This window comes from Suncus etruscus, chromosome 3, assembly GCF_024139225.1.
Source record: "Suncus etruscus isolate mSunEtr1 chromosome 3, mSunEtr1.pri.cur, whole genome shotgun sequence".
Taxonomy (NCBI): Eukaryota; Metazoa; Chordata; class Mammalia; order Eulipotyphla; family Soricidae; genus Suncus; species Suncus etruscus.
The window spans coordinates 42,962,592-42,978,885 of record NC_064850.1 but is presented as its reverse complement, the minus strand read 5'-3'; the positions used below and the strand labels follow the sequence as shown (position 1 = coordinate 42,978,885).

At 54.2% G+C, this 16,294-nt stretch overlaps 2 protein-coding genes across 2 annotated transcripts in view; both read right to left on the bottom strand.

Moving 5' to 3' along the window:
• The window catches only part of EVL (Enah/Vasp-like), a 43,360-nt gene extending 27,969 nt beyond the window's left edge, over positions 1 to 15,391 (bottom strand). The window contains 1 exon segment of the mRNA XM_049769931.1: positions 15,041 to 15,391. Coding sequence (XP_049625888.1) covers positions 15,041 to 15,063 — 23 coding nt within the window. The 5' untranslated portion in view covers positions 15,064 to 15,391.
• Positions 1 to 16,294, bottom strand: part of EML1 (EMAP like 1) — a 669,910-nt gene that overhangs the window by 472,330 nt on the left and 181,286 nt on the right. The gene's annotated exons all lie outside the window — the stretch shown is intronic.

Sequence of the window (16,294 nt, the reverse complement as noted above, 5' to 3'; positions counted from 1 at the left end):
CCAACCATCAGTCCTAGAGCCTGGCCCCACACGGCCTTGCCACATACCTCGAGATACCTGATGGGCCACTGGAGCCTTCGGGTCCCAGTCCTGGGGCCTCCTCACGTGGATCCCAAGTCCTCCCAGACCCTTTGCCCCCAGGCCTGCCTCCAGAGGGCAAGTCTTAGCCCCTGAGTGCTAGACCACATCCCTGCCCCTGGGGCACCCTTATACCATGCATTTGCCAGCTCAGTGCACACCTATTTTGGGGGTCCTCCACACCATCTGCCACACCATCTGTGCAGTAGTACTTTGTTTTTGTTTTTTGGGTCACACCTGGCAGCGTTCAGGGTTTACTCCTGGCTCTATGCTCAGAAATCACTCCTGACAGGCTCAAGGGACCATATGGGATGCCAGGATTCAAACCACCATTCTTCTGCATGCAAGGCAAATGCCCTACCTCCACGCTATCTCTCCGGCCCCATGTGCGGTAGTACTTTGAACGAAGAGACCCCGGAGCAGGAGTTTCCAGTACAGAAGAGGGTGAATGAGGTCAAGAGGATCCCAGTAAGTCTCCCAGTTTCACACCCTACCCCACCTCCCCTGAGACCCTTCTAGGGGCACTGCCCCCACCCCAGGCATTGGCCTAGAGCCAGAGGGCCCAGCTGGAGGCCAGAGGGAAGGGAAGTGACCCTGAAACTACCACAGTAAATAGACAAATACAAGTTCCCCAGTTCGGCTGGAACCAGCCAGGCACTGACCACAGGCTGAACCCAGGGCTATGATGAGTGTGCAGGAAAAACCTGTAAGAGGCACCACAGGGTTCTCGGGTAAAGGCCAAGGCCAAGTGGCTAAGCTCTCCCAATTTTCCCATCCCTGGCATGGCTGCCTACAGGCCATCTACCTGGTTTCAGGGGAGGGTACCACGAACCTCTCTTAGAGGAAATGACCAGAAGTCAGTCAGTCACGGGGAACAAATCATGCCACTGCCCAACGCTGTCTTCTTCCTCCTTCTCTGGGGTCCTCTCTCCACTCAAACATGCAACCTGATACCTCTCAAGATGTTCAGGTCCTCTCCCTGCCCCCTACCTGCTCTACTCCACACACCTAGAGCCATGGCTTGGCCCTTGTCTGCCTGCCCGCAGTCCTTCTGGAGGACAGAGGTGATGGGGACAGGATAGAGGGGACAGAGGTAGATGGGCAGAGGTGATGGGGACAGGATCAAGGGGACAGAGATTCTGGGTAGGCGACTCACTTCCTGGCCCTGGTGTTCTGCTGGAGCAAACAGGAGCAGGGCTGCCAGGGTGCACTGCCCAGGGTGCTACTGTAAGGCGCGAACACAATCATGACATCGGTGGGTGCCCAAAGGGAGTCACAACTGGAGATGGCAGCCGGCTGATGTGATGGGGCAGCCCTCTGTGTACCTGTGGGTTCCACGGTGACAGTGGAACTCTCACCTCACCTTTTGTTCTCTGTGCCAGCTCAGGTGCCCCCAAGACATGCCCTGACCAAGAGGAAAGTAGAGTAACCCAATTCCAGACCTGAGTCCCAGAGCAGGACCAGGCCAAGACCAAGTGGGTCAGAACCAGAATTACCAGGCCCAAGAGATAGCACAGGAAGGCATTAAACTGCCTGCCTTGCATTCAGCTAGCCTGGGTTCGATCCCCGGCATGCTATAGCATGCTTAGACAGGACTAAGCCATGAGCACTGCTGGGTGTGACCTCCAAACACCTACCCCTGTAAGTCAGCATTGCCAATGTTTGTTTTGTTTTGTTTTGTTTTATAAGAGATCCTGGAATATCTCAGAAGATGAGAGCCCACTTGGCTGGAGGTCGGGCAAGATGCTGCAGGTATGGCTGCTCCCTGACATCTCGGCTGGAAAAAAGTTATCTGGGGGGCCCAGCCTTCCTGCCCACAGTCTGGGCAAGAAGAGCATCCCAGAGAGATGGGGACCCCATGTTCAGTGAGACACGGCTGGGCTGAGGACCAGGGTCCTTAGAAGTCTGGGCTCTGCTCTGACTGTTCACCGAGTTCCAATCACAGAGGGCATCTCAGTCAGGCTCTGAGCACCTAACCTTATGCTGAGCCCTTCTGCAGAGAGGCTGGCACTTGCCCAGTCCTCAGCCATGCCAAGGCCCTCCAAGGAAGCCCAGACTCCCACTCCCAGCCCCCATCGATGGTGGCACTTTGGAGGAAGCCAAGCGCGCATATGACCCACACAGAAGCTGGGGATTAACCAGGTCAGCTAAAGGCAGAGGTCATACATGAATAGGGGAGCGGTGGTCCCTCACCTGCTGGGATGCATTTACCCAAGGGCCCTCGATTCCCTCATTTGATGATGGTACATGGTGACAGTGCTGGGCCCTTTCCCAGCCCCTCTCTGCTCCCCAGACTCACCCCGTGGCCATGGCTGATGGGTTCTTCGGATCAGAGTCCCAGGAAGTCTCCGAAGCCCCACTTGAGTTTTAGGTTCTGGTGCAAACCAAACAGGAAAAGGAAGCTACCCAGAGCCCCGGGGAGAGCAGGGGGCTGAGAACGGAAGCCAGACGAGAAGAGGCGCAGAGACTACAGGCACAGGGCGGGCCCAGCACTCGTCCCCAAACCCCAAGGCTGCAGGGTGGGGGTGCCATGGAAATACAGGGCCTCTGACTCCCCACTGCCTTCCCTCTGAGGCAGAAAATAGGAAACCCCTTGGGGAGAGAGCGATAACACAGAAGGTAGAGCATTTGCCTTGCATGCGGCAGACCCAGGTTCGATCCTCGGGATGCCATATGGTCCCCAGAAGTGATTTCTGAGTGCAGAGTCAGGAGTAACCCAAGTGGCACCAGATGTGGCCCAACACACACACACACACACACACACACACACACACACACACACACACACACACACACACACAGCCCCAGCCTCAGGACCCTGAGAATGGGGAACAGATCTATGGGCGGGGATTCTGTGGCTGAGTATTCACTGGGCATGAGCAAGGTTCTGGTTTCTGCCCAAAATGGAAAACACTAAGAGAGACCGGAGTGACAGGAAGGCGCTCACTTTCTATGTGGCTGACCTGGGTTCGATCCTTGAGTCTTGTTTGGTCCCCTGGGAGTGATCCTTGAGCACAGAGCACAGGGATAAATTCTGTGACCCAAAGACACAGAAATGAAACCAAAAAACTCCAAGTAAGAGAAGAAAAAAACCCAACTAAGGGTTTTGTTTGTTTGTTTGTTTGTTTTTGTTTTAGGGCCACACCCGGTGGTGCTCAGGTGTTATTCCTGGCTGTCTGCTCAGAAATAGCTCCTGGCAGGCACGGGGGACCATATGGGACACCGGGATTTGAACCAACCACTTTTAGTCCTGTATTGGCTGCTTGCAAGACAAACACCGCTGTGCTATCTCTCCGGGTCCCCAACTAAGGGTTTTGAGGTATCTTTGAGGACCTCCTGAAGGTCCTCAAAAAATATGGCAGAGGCTGATTCCACTTAACCAGTTCCTGTCTTCGGCCCGTCTGAGAGAGGATCAGTGGCTGTCAGCAGCTGGTTTAGACAAGAAGGGTCGGCGTGGGAGGCTGTGAGCTGGGCTGTCATCTGGATCAGCAAACCCAGGACCTCTGTGTCCTCGACTGAAAGTGGGTATAGTCATTGCTGTGCTCCCTGTCTCTGTGGACTTCTCACCCAGATCACAGTGGTCCTCGGCCTTCCATGCACAATGCCAGGAGCCCAGAGATGAGACGATGCTCATTCACTCGTTCACTCACCCCGGGACACTTGTCTCTGTAGGCCTTGTGCCCAAGAAAAGGGAGGTGCTGAGGGAAAACACACACACACACACACATACACACACACATAAACACGTACCCCGAGAGAACCCACAGCACTCAGAATGTGGGAGATGAAGTGTGAGAGTCCCTAAAAGAAAACCACTTCCTGTAAGGCACTGCTTTTAGGGGGCAACTATAACCTTTTTATTTTGGGTTTTGTTTTTTCCTTTTTTTTTTTTTTTTGAGGTGGTCCTTCCTGGTGATGTTCAAGGGCCACTGTCGCTCAGTGCTAGGAGTCACTCCCAAAAGTGCTCTGGGGATCAGGCAGTGCTGCGAGTCCAGCCCTCTAAACTTTCTCTGGTCCTAAGCCACAACTTTCAACAACAAGCTGTTATTTTCATTTGCTTTTTTTGGTTTGGATTTTCCTCCTTTCCCAAGATGATCTTTGAACCCTGGAATATCTAGAAGTATCTGAGTTTCTTGTTTGGTCTTGTTTGGTTTCGTGACTTCTTCCTATCTTCTTTTTCTCCAGTTCTTGGCACAAAGGTCTGTTTGGGGCCAGAATGTTCTTTCTTATCTCCTCTTTGCTGAGTTCAATGCCAAGCTACGCTGAGGCACCGGGACCTTCAGACACCCGTGTGGTTCAGAATGGACTCAAACAAGAACTTTAGCAACTGTGGGTGAGGTCAGGGCACAGGTTTTTGGGGCCTGCCTGCTCAAAAGTAAGTGTTCTCACCAACTGGACCACCTCAAGCATTTGCTGCACCCAATCTTTACACGTGGTTGCCCAAAACCACCTTGGAGATTCACATCTTGTCTCCCCTATCCTGCTCTGGTGCAGAAGCCTACAATGCTCCTTTCAGGGGCTGACCCTGTCTTCCTGGCGCCCAGTGCTCCAGAAACTAACACAGTGTTCGGATTTGTCGGAACCTTTGGCGGGGACTTGGGGGTGTTTTTCTGGGGCGTGCAGGCACTGGTTATGTGTATGCTGAACCCCCTCTCTGTGTAAACGATACTGCATGTCATGGAAGCTGAGGTTCAAATGAAAGAGAGAGTGGCTGGCTCCCATTTCCCAGCACTCCCCTCCTGCCAAGCCCCTTTGAGTGGTGCACCTCCCAACTCTGCCATGGGTACAGACAGATCCGGGACCAGGAACCTGAAACTGCGCGGGGGTGGAGACCAGAGCAAGGCGCTAATCAGCTCCATCACTTCCTCCTAGACACTCCGGCCTGCCTGGGAGAAAGAGAAACCGCAGACACAGCCCTGAGCCCAGCTGTGCCAAGGTGTGGGCACGTGTGCCGCCTACTGCAGAATCCCCAGGGAGAAGGATGCTGGTGTTGCCATTATGGGGGGAGGGCACTGCAGATGAGGTGAAAGCTTCCGGACTCATTGAATTCATGCAGAGCGAGGAAAATATAGCACGAATGTGCTGGGTATTTATTTTGGGAATGGGGCACAACTGGTGATGCTCAGGGGGTGACTCCTGACTCTGTGCTCAGGAATTACTCCTAAAGGTAACATGGGGTGCCAGAGGATTGAACCTGGGTCCTCCCCACTGCGCCCTCCCCACTGCTGTCTTTCCAGCCCCAAAGTACAGCAGGGATCTAGGATCATTGAGCCCCAAACTGCAATGAGTCTGCCAATAAAATAACTGCTACGGGGCCTGATTCCTTTACCTCCTCAGTGGCTGGTCTCTGGGGTGTCATTGTCTTACCAGGGTCTCAAGCCAGGCGTAACTGGGAGCACCTAAGATGCAGCCGGTATAAGCAGAAGAAAGAAAGTCAGGGCAAGAGATACATGGGGCAAACAGCGCCTCAGGAAAGCTAGGATGTGAGGAAACAGCTCAAGCATCCCCAGGGAGAGGGAAAGGAAAAAGGGGAGTGACTCTGACCCTGTATAGGGGAGCAGGGAATGGGCACCAAGGATGAGCAAATGCAGTGCAGGGCAGGAACTCCAGGTTCCATCCTTGGCATTGCTGGTATCCCCAAGTTACTGCCAGGAACAAGCCCCAAACACTGAATCAGGAATAGTCTCTTGGATTCCCAGGTGTGGCTCTGAGTCCCAAAACTAAAACTAAACTAAAATGTAATAAAACAAAAGCCAGTTCACTTAAATAACATCCGCAAAAACCCCGTGGCAACGTGCTTAGACAGATGAGACTCACTTGTGGAGCCTGGGGCTGAGGAAAGCCCACCTAGCAGTACCCACCAGTTAGAATGGCAGCAGCAGGGCCTGGGAAGAGCACCTGCCCTGCTGGTATATGGTGGTGAGTCAGAATACCTGGTGCTCCTGAGGATACAGAGCCACACGCCCTGCCACCTCCACTATCTGCCACCCCAGCACTGCAGTTTCTGCCCCGAGGAGCCACACAAAGATAGGTGAAGGCATGACCAGGATGAGTGGTCCCGTGAGCAGGTGTGACCCACCAGGTCTCTCCCTTGTGAGCCTCACCTGGTGGGTGAGCATCGCAGATGTCATGACAGCCACGGGCTACTGGCAGATGCACAGCAAGGGTGGGGAGGAGAGAGAAAAGGCCACACCCAAGGCCTTCTGTCACTTGTCTCTGCTTAGAGATTTGCAGAGCCCTGAGAGACCTGGACCAAAACATATGCCATCCCCATCTCTGGGGCCCGAGCAGCAGCCCAGCCTGTGTCGCCCAACTTCCTGCCTCTTTCCGGTCTGTGCTGTCAAGTTTCTGGTGAACCAGACATGGCCTGTCTGTCCCCTCCCACAACTGACCCCCAACTTAGAGGTGAAGCTCAGACCTCACAGACAAGGCACAGTCCCGAGACTGTCTTTAAAGCTAAGCCCGACAAGGACCCTGCAGGCTTCGTCTTTCCAGGGTCCTTTCTAGGGAGCTAGAAAATGGGTTGTGTGGGAGGCACAGGAAGCTTGTTTGTGGGTGCTGTGCTGTGGTCCTCACTGTCTGTGGGCAGCCTGTCCTCCCATGCTGCCTCCCCCAAGGCTCAGTGCTGCCCCCTAGTGCTTGAAGTGGCCCCCCTATTGCTTTGGGCTACCACCAAGGCTCTGTGCTGCCCAGAATCCTAGGTTCCCCCTCTCTTCTCCCTCGCCACAATCCTCCAGGTTCATTTCTTCTTTGCCTCCTGATTCCTGAGCACAGTGGCCAGCGGGCTTTAATTAAGCCTATGGCACCGGCCAGTGCCTTGGTGTCAGCTCACCCACTATATTCAGCAGTCTGGCCTCTTCCCTGCCCGGGTCCACATGTGTCTCCTCACAGAGGGAATCCATGGAAGGTGGACTAACTAGCTACGCTTCCCCTGCCATCTGCCATCTCCACTGGGAGAAGAACCCCCAGCTCTGACCCTTGGGGACACGGTTTCCCCAGGCACTTGTCCCCCCCGCCAAAGTTCATCTCTAATGCGTTGTATATGGTGGTAACACCAGTATTCACTGACCTCTTGGAAATGGACCTGCAGACTGTTGAGAACCTTCTTCGTCAAAGCCCCCACCCCCATTTCTAGGACCCCCCCGTCCTTTCACACATCTACCCATTGGTGTCTGGGGCTGCCTGTGGATACCAGCCAACTGGCTTGGCAGCAGAAACGCAACTCTCGCAGCTCATGGGTCTCAGAGGTGCTGCCTGGCTCCTGTCTCAGGGCCTTCCTGGGGAGCCAACACCCCGTCTCTCCTCCTGGACCAGGGTGCCCTCCTGCAAGACTAGCTCTTGGACCCAGTTGTCTCCCTGTGACTTAAAGGGACATAGTCCCATCTTTCAGAGTCTGCAGGTCTAGTTCACACCACGCACCTCAGCTCTGCGTACATAGCATGGCACACAGCTTCCGTGAGTGTTTTGTGGGTCTCATATGGCAGGTGCTGGGTGAGTGACAGACGCCAACAACAGGGCTGGCATTTATTAGTTCACAGGCGGAAGTGGAGGAGTCTGTGGAGGGGTGGCCAGGGAAGCGCTGACCACCAGCTTTGGGCTCAGGCAGCAGAGATACTTGGGCTCCCAGCAGAATTGCATCCTGGATGGGCCTCCCTCGGGTGGTATTGCTCTGAGACCCCTGACTTGTGCAGGGAGATGAGGACCTTCTTGTCCCCCAAGCCCGCGCCAGTTTCCTTCCTGCCAACTCCAGACCAAGTGCGTAGAGGTTCCAGGAGGGCCCCCCAAAAGGTGGTGAAGGCCAGACAAACCACCTGACCAAGTGACTGCAGAACTGGCAGCTGCAGGACGGGACAAAGGAAAGTTGCCAGCCAAGCAGTTTCCAGCAAGCAAAGCATAGTTGCACTGAGTCAGCAAAGGGGCCTCTTGCTTACTCCGTCTTTTTTTTGGGGGGGTGAGGCACATACTCGCAGTTCTCAGGGGTTACTCCTGGCTCTGCACTCAGAAATTACTCCTGGGAGGCTCTGGGGACCATATGGGATCAAACCCAGGTTAGCTCTGTGTTAGGCCAATGCCCTCCTGCTGTGCTATGACTCTGGACCCCAACCATCTTTTACCTGTTGAAATCCCAGACTCTTTTGGCCTCACCAGCCAGGTGGGCACCTTCCACACACTGCAGTGAATGTGGAGGGCACTACCCACAGCCCTGGTTCTTGCTAAAGGATAATGGAACTCTCATAGAAAGAACCATCCCGGGACTGGAGAGATAGCATGAAGGTAAGGCGTTTGCCTTTCATGCAGAAGGTCGGTGGTTCGAATCCCGGCATCCCATATGGTCCCCTGAGCCTGCCAGGAGCGATTTCTGGGCGTAGAGCCAGAAGTAACCCCTGAGCTGCTGGGTGTGACCCAAAAACCAAAAAAAAAAAAAAGAAAGAAAGAAGGAAGGAAGGAAGGAAGGAAGGAAGGAAGGAAGGAAGGAAGGAAGGAAGGAAGGAAGGAGGGAGGGAGGGAGGGAGGGAGGGAGGGAGGGAGGAGGGAGGGAGGGAGGGAGGGAGGGAGGAGGGAGGGAGGGAGGGAGGGAGGGAGGGAGGGAGGGAGGGAGGGAGGGAGGGAGGGAGGGAGGGAGGGAGGGAGGGAGGGAGGGAGGGAGGGAGGGAGGGAGGAAGGAAGGAAGGAAGAAGAAAGAGAGAGAGGAAGGAAGGAAGGAAGGAAGGAAGGAAGGAAGGAAGGAAGGAAGGAAGGAAGGAAGGAAGGAAGGAAAGAAAGAAAGAAAGAAAGAAAGAAAGAAAGAAAGAAAGAAAGAAAGAAAGAAGAAAGAAAGAAAGAAAGAAAGAAAGAAAGAAAAGAAAGAAAAAGAAGAAAGAAAGAACCATCCCACATCTAGCAATAGGGTGGCCAGTATGAGGGAACTCAGCTGAAACAGTTAGGACTGACCACATACATGCGCACACACACACACACACACACACACACACACATATTTTGCGGGGGGGTGCTCAGGGATTACTCCTGGCTCTGAACTCAGAAATTGCTCCTGGCAGGCACAGGGGGAGACTATATGAGATGGTGGCATTCGAACCACTGTCCATCCTGGATCGGCTGTGTGCAAAGCAAACGCCCTACTGCTGTACTATCTCTCTGGCCCCACAAAGAGAACTTAATTAGAACATAGATGGGCCTGAGAAGTATAAAACTACTACTACTACTACTACTACTACTACTACTACTACTACTACTACTACTACTACTACTATTAGTATGCACGCACGCACACACACACACACACGTTCTCTGAATGAAAAGTGACAGGCTTGGAGCTGTCATGGGCATGTCAGAAAAAAAAAAGTCTGAGCATTCTAAATTGGGGCAAAAACAGACTGAATGAGAGAAATGTGGGTCCTGATTTTTTTCACCCGAGTGATTTCATTAATCCAATGTACAACAGCTAAAGCACAATTTACAAGGAAAACGCATAATTAGGTGTCATTAGCAGGTTTTTTTGCCCCAGCTATGACACTGGTCACAGCATCCAGAGTCTCAGGAGACAAAACTCATTCATCCAGATAATGAGCCTTCAGCCAAACCAGCACCAGAAATTGAGAAAAATAACTGAGAACCTGAACTGGGTTTCATGGTGGACAGCACCTTTCTGTGCACTCTTCTCTCACCTTTTACTGGTTTTTGGGCCAAACCCACCCAGTGGTGCTCAAGGGCTATTCAGGTGCTTGAGGGAGGTCTCTCCTGACAGTGCTCTGTTGGGGAGAACCACGTGATGCCAGGGATAGAAACCTGTCCTCTGACAAAGCCAGTTCCGGCCTGTGGAACCCTCCCTCCCTGCCTCTTCCTCTCGGTTGCCAGCTAAGGCAAGTGCAATCCCAAAAGTTCGGCCCATGCACTCAGCCAATCAGAGATGAAAGTGAACTGACATGGGCATCTTGGGCTCCAGTCCCTTCTATCTCTCTATTCTGTCAGGAAATGTCTCTGCTCCCCATTTGCCCACCTTTCAGGCTGCAATTCTCCCGGCACAGCAGTACTTTCCAGAGTCTAAATAAAAAATTCAGTGTAAGACAATAATACAAGGTCTTTCCTTAGAGACCAGAGACATATCTCAGTGATCAGGGGCTCATTCTTTGTTATTATCAGGCCCAAGTTGAACTCTGGCACCATATGCCACCACTACCCCAGTACCACTGGGATCACTTCTGGGAGGGGAAAACCCTGGAAGTCCCTGGCATCTAGGGCTCCAGCATTAACCTGTTGCCCTGGTGGGCTGAGTGTTTCTGAGAGTGGCTGCAGGGACCCCAGAGCACAGTTTAGAGGTCTCTTTCCTCTAGAAAGTCCTGCCACCAAACACATTTAGAGACTCCAGGGAAGCAAAGCCCCAAATCCTTCTGGGGGCTCTCAGGGCCTTCAAGTAGTCACATACTGTCCTCTGGGCCCAGACCCACAGAGTTCACAGACAACTGATGGGGGGTACTGCATGCACTATGCTAGAGCTCCCAGGAGCCCCCTGGAACCTGAACCGAGCAGCAGCTGCTGAGGTGCCTATGCTCATATATAATATATACTCTTGGTCTCGCACTTGGCTGGTCCCTTCTGTTACACCGGCCCAATCCCCTTCTCAAACCTGCCCAAACCTCTGTTATATAGTGTAGAAGGGGAAAAAGCCATCCAGGTGTTAGAAAGCTCCCAGACTCTGTCTTTGATAAAGCAGCAGGGCCTGAGAGGAAGTGATGTCACACAGCCCCATGGCTGCAGCACCTCCTTAGCTATCAGAGTGGCCCCCAACTCCTAGAAAGGGATAGTGGAGAGGGGCTGGAACAGAGCAGGTATTCCATGCACACCCACCTTGTGTTTGGATGCAGAGGGCCCAAAACCATTCCTTTTACTCCTAGCAGGTTCCTAGGTCCCTCAGCCTCTCACTGTGCCTTCACTTTGCTCTTAGAAACTGACAGTCAAGGAGCCACCATTCCCCAATTTCCTGCCAGGTGCCCTCTGAGAGCCTTGAATCTAACTGGCATTTGGCAGGAGATCAGAAAAAGGTGGGCCCGGAGAGACAGCACAGCGGGGTTTGCCTTTCAAGCAGCTGATCCAGGACCAAAGGTGGTTGGTTCAAATCCCAGTGTCCCATATGGTCCCCCATGCCTGCCAGGAGCTATTTCTGAGCAGACAGCCAGGAGTAACCCCTGAGCAACACTGGGTGTGGCCCAAAAACCAAAAAAAAAGAAAAAAGAAAAGAAAAAGAAAAAGGTGCTTAGAACACACATATACACAAGGGCCAGAGAGATAGTCCAGGGGGGGTTAGGGTCAGGCCTTGCGTACGGCTGACATGGGTCCACTGTCAGCACCAGGTGACCTGAACATCACCCAGGGCAGATGAGAAGGGGTATCCCCTAATGCCCCTGGGAGGCCCAGGTTATGAGTTACACATCAGGGCCCCAACAGACTTCATCTTCCAGGTCTGTGGATACTGGCTTTGTCCAAGATTGCGGCTTTATTACTGCAGAGATGAGCTCCTGTAAGACGTGTTTGTTTTAGCGTAGAGACTCCGCAAACTAGTATGGCCCAGAGTCAGGGGCCCTCTGACACTGCAGGATTCCCCATCAAGAGTCAGAGCCAGAGACTGAAATAACCATATTCTAAAAAGAACCATTTGCTGATGTTTTCCTGAGAACCAGCCGCTTATTGACCTTGTAACTGTAACCCTGTTCCCCGCTGTGGTGAACTCTTATTACTTGTGGCCATCTGTGTTGGGCAGCTGTCCCCCACACTTGAAAAGGGCTGCAGTGGGCCTTCCTTTGGGAGGTGTGGTCACCACGGCACTAATGCAGAATTCCCAACCCAAGCTTTGCCAAATGCGCCTGTCCTCGCCAACCTGGGATGTAACACTCTCGTTCCAATTTCTTTGGTGTAGGTTTTTTTTTTCTGGGGGTGGGTGGGAAAGTGGGGGTTGCTGATGGTTGAAACCAGAACCTCCTATTTGCAAGACACTTCAAACATCTTCTCTCAGTTACTCCTTCTTCCCTCTTCTTTATACTGCTGAACCCTCAGCTGGGGTTGCTGAGGCCATTTTTGAGGGGCTCCCTCACCCCCACCCCACCCCACAGGGGCCAAGGGATGGGCCTCTTGGTCTTACAGCTGCACTGTGCCACATTCCAGGGCTCTGACACCTAATGCTATTCTGATACTAGTTCTGTAGACACTGGCACTGATTTGACCCCCAAGAGCGGCTGCTGCACCCCGATCTCAGAGCCTGCCCTAAGCAGGGCAGCATAAAGAGAGACAAAAAAAAAAAAGCTCAGTCACAATGCAGGGAGCACCCCAGAGGGCGCAGGGGAGGAACAACAAGCCCTGGAGCAGAAATACCACCAGGTAGAGCCAACAGGAAGATAAGCCCCTCAGTAGGGCGGAATTCCCTCAGTGCTGAGCAAATCCTCCTTCCTTCCATAGCCCCGAAGACTTGCCCCTGGAGCCCAGGCTGAAGGAACCATACAGGGGTATCCATGATGTGGAGAGAATGAACCTTTGGGTGGTGTGGGAGCCCATGAGGGTTGGGGGGTTCCTCAGAACTGGAGGCCAGGCCACCAAGCTCTGCAGAGCACTCTCTACGGTGCCCTGGGCAGCTGTGACTGGACATGTCTGGCCCTGAAGGTGCCCGGCACTGGGGCCTGTCCTGCCTTTCCAGTGCCCACTGCACCAAAACTTATTTCACTAGCATAGATGGAGACACTGTCCCCCCATGTACCCACCACCCTCCAAATGTGTCTGTAGGGCCCTAGGACACAGGGACCTGAGCTGGGGCGCAGCAGCCCTCACTGTCTGGGACTCTGGAGCTGGTGAGGGTGTCAGACTCTCCCATTGCTCACTGATGCCCACCCTCTAAGAAAGCTATTCTGGGGTTGGGTTTCTGGCAAGGCTCGGGGGCTGATCTTGGCATGGTGCCCAGGGATTGGGTCCTCAGTGCTGGTTGGGGTGGAAATTAGAGACTCTGGGGTTGGCACCTGGACTCCCCTTATTTCCCCTGTGCTCCAACCTGCTGAGCTCTGCCTGGGACCTGGATGGTTTCACAAACGAGCATAGACAGACTCAAAATGGAACATGGAGGTTCATGAGATGGGCTGAGCAGGGGTCTCCAATTGGGATTCTGTCCCCCTTGGAGGGGCTAACACTGACAGTGATGGTGAAGGAGGAGTGGGGAGGACCCACCAAGCTGCCCCACGGAGGAGGTGCACCCTCAATTCAACTCATTGCGCCCAGACGGGGTGGGACAGACATCAGCCACTGGCCTAGGGGGCCTGCTATGGTCCCCCACATTCCCTTCTCCCTCTCTCTCCTCTAGTGACCCCTAACTACACAGAGTTGAGTCTGTGCACAAGTCCGCACTATGTAGATGAAAACTGGCCAGACCCAGGCACGGTCCCCTCCATGTCGGGGTACTGTCTCCCCAGACAGAGGGGCTGGTGGGTTATGCACTGGTGGCCCCCAACTCTGATGGCAGCATCAGAATCAGCCAGAAATTGTGAAGAATGTAGGTTCCCAAGTTCCCACCCTGAGTCTTTTGGGGGTGTGCCCCAAAGCAAGGCCCTTCACAGTGGCCCTCTAGACATAGTGTCTGCTCATGCAGGCCCCAACCACACTCCCCATCCACCTTCCTTTGAGGTGCCCCTCACCACAAGGACCAGTGGGGACTTTTGCACCCTAGCCAACCAGGAAAGGATAGTCAGTGATATATCTTATGTCAGTGCCCACAAAAAAAGGGAACCCATCCTAGCACCTCAGAACCAGAAACTCTTCCTAACTCATCTAGACTCACTGCTCCCCTAGAAGCCAGACACCCCACAGCCCCTCCTCACCTCTCTTACGGTCAGGGCCCTGCGCCAGGGCGGCCAGTCTAGGTTACCACAGGGTGCAGTGATTCCCCGGAGACCACGGGGCCTTGGCACCGGCAGGGTCAGCGCACCTCAGACAAAGGCCAATTTCTGAGCCCTGAGTGGGGGCAAGTGTATTGGGTACCTCTGTGAGCACCTGCTAGCCTTTGGGGGTTCCTGATCCCTCCCTGTACCCCAATATTCTGTCACTGGCTGCCTCTCACACATGGGGAGCTGCATCCCCTCTCCTGTCACTTCCAAGCATTCCAGAACAACAAAAAAGGCCTCTGGAGCTAGTGTGGAGACTTCCAGACCCTCCACTGGAGCCAGGCCAGCGGGCAGGGAAGGGCAGGAGCGCACCCAACTGAGCTGCCCTCGCTCGAGGTGGTCCTATGTCCCCTCCTTTATCTGCATATCGAAGAAACTCCCTGGAGCTTCTCTGAGCTGCAGTGCCCCTTCCCACACATGTTCCCCCGTGCACAAAAGATTCATCTGGAGCATTAACAATTCAGCAGTGAGAGAAGCATGTGGAGAAGCTGAGGAGGACCAGCGAACACAACAGCAAACAAAACGGCATCAGCACCGCGGCTCTGCCCAGAAAGGCACCTCTCTAGGAGGCGGACCCCGGGACCCAGGCTGAATCCAGCCTGCACTAAGAGGCGGGATTCGCCAACCAGCTCACCTTGGTGGCCGCCGCAGGGAGCCTCTCTAGATCGTAGAGGCTGGAGATGCGGCGAGTTTGACAAAGACAGAGACAAAAGCAAGCAGGAAGACTCCTATTTTTTCTAGAGAAAACGGTTGTGCTCCTGTCTTCTGGACTCTCCACCAGCAACAGCATGGGGAGCAGGCTTGGGGGGTGGGGATGGGATCCTGGGCAGGCCCACGAGCCCTGGGAGCAATTATCCACCTGCTTGGTGCACCCCACCGCCAAATCTAGCATCTGCACCTCCGGCATCTGCACCTCCCACCCAGATGCAGAAGAACCCCCTTGGCTGGAGAGCTGCGGCCAGGCCGGAGCTGTCATTACACAGCAAAAAATCTAGGGAGAACAAAAAAAGCCAGCGGCGGGCTGGCGGATGCAGCAAAGCCCCACGTACCTGAATTCCTCAAATGCAAACATGACCTAGTCTGCAGCAGTTCCCTGGAATAGTCTGGCAGCCTTCCTGGCTCTGGGGCCAACCATTTAGTCAGCCGGATGGTGCCAAGTGCAGGCGCAAGATGCAGGGTTTGCCCCCACCGCCCCAATATTTGAAGTCAAAGGCTCCCTGTAGCCAGAGGCCTGCAGCCTCCAGCTCCGCCAGCTGCTGACAAGCAGCAGCTAAGAGGGGAGGCAGCGAGAGGACCATGTGATCCTCAGCTCCTGCAAGGCTGATTAATGCAGCAACACCCGGGCCACCGGCTGGGGGCTAGATCCGGCCAGAGGAGGAAGTGGGGCCTGGCACGTAGAGGATCCCTGGAAAACCAGACACCTCTAACCACCCCCCCACGGCCCCCCAACTTCCCAAATTCTGCAGGAGGTGGGCGGGAACTACAGCTTTAGATAGATGACAAGGCCACCTGCCCTGTCCCTTGGCTTCTGTCCCTCTGCGGCGGGATGAGGCAGGACCTTGCATGCAGTGGACAGTTACTGAAAAGCTGTCCTGTCACACCCATTACTAACCATGACCATGAGCCAGGATGGTCGGGAAGTCACCCTGTCTGCATGGCCCTTTGTCAGGAGGCCAGTGAGGTGGGTGAGCCCCTAAGAGTGGGTCCATCATCCTCTCATGCAGCCTTTTTTACACCTGTGGATCAGCCAGGGTCTGTGAACTGAGGATTGAAAATTACTGGTTTATTCCTAGCCTGAGGTGTGCTGGGAGGCTTGGCAGGCCCCTAGCTGTCCCTGTCTTTTTCCCCTGACTCCAGGCCTTCCCTGGATGCCAGCTCAGATGGCCAGAAGTGGGTTCAGGTGGACTCCTAGGGGTCCTCAGGCTTACCCTCCCTCTGTACTCCAGGGGGGTGGTACATGGGGAGGAGGGCAGACAGATATCTGGCTTCCAGTTTCCTCTTTGATTTTGGAGACCAGATCTTGCTAGTTATAGGGTTTGGGGAGGCCCCATACCAGAGGCCTTCTCCCTAGCGTAGGGAGTGCCTGGAGGCTTGGCAGGCCCCCAGCCGTCCCCCTCTTTCTCCCCTGACTCCAGGCCTTCCCTGGGTGCCAGCTCAGATGGCCAGAAGTGGGTTCAGGTGAACTCTTAGGGGTCCTCAGGCTTCCCCCCCTCCCTCTGTACTCCAGGGGGGAGGTGCATGGGGAGGAGGGCGGGCAGATATCTGGCTTCCAGTTTCCCCTTTGATTCTGGAGGCCAACTCTT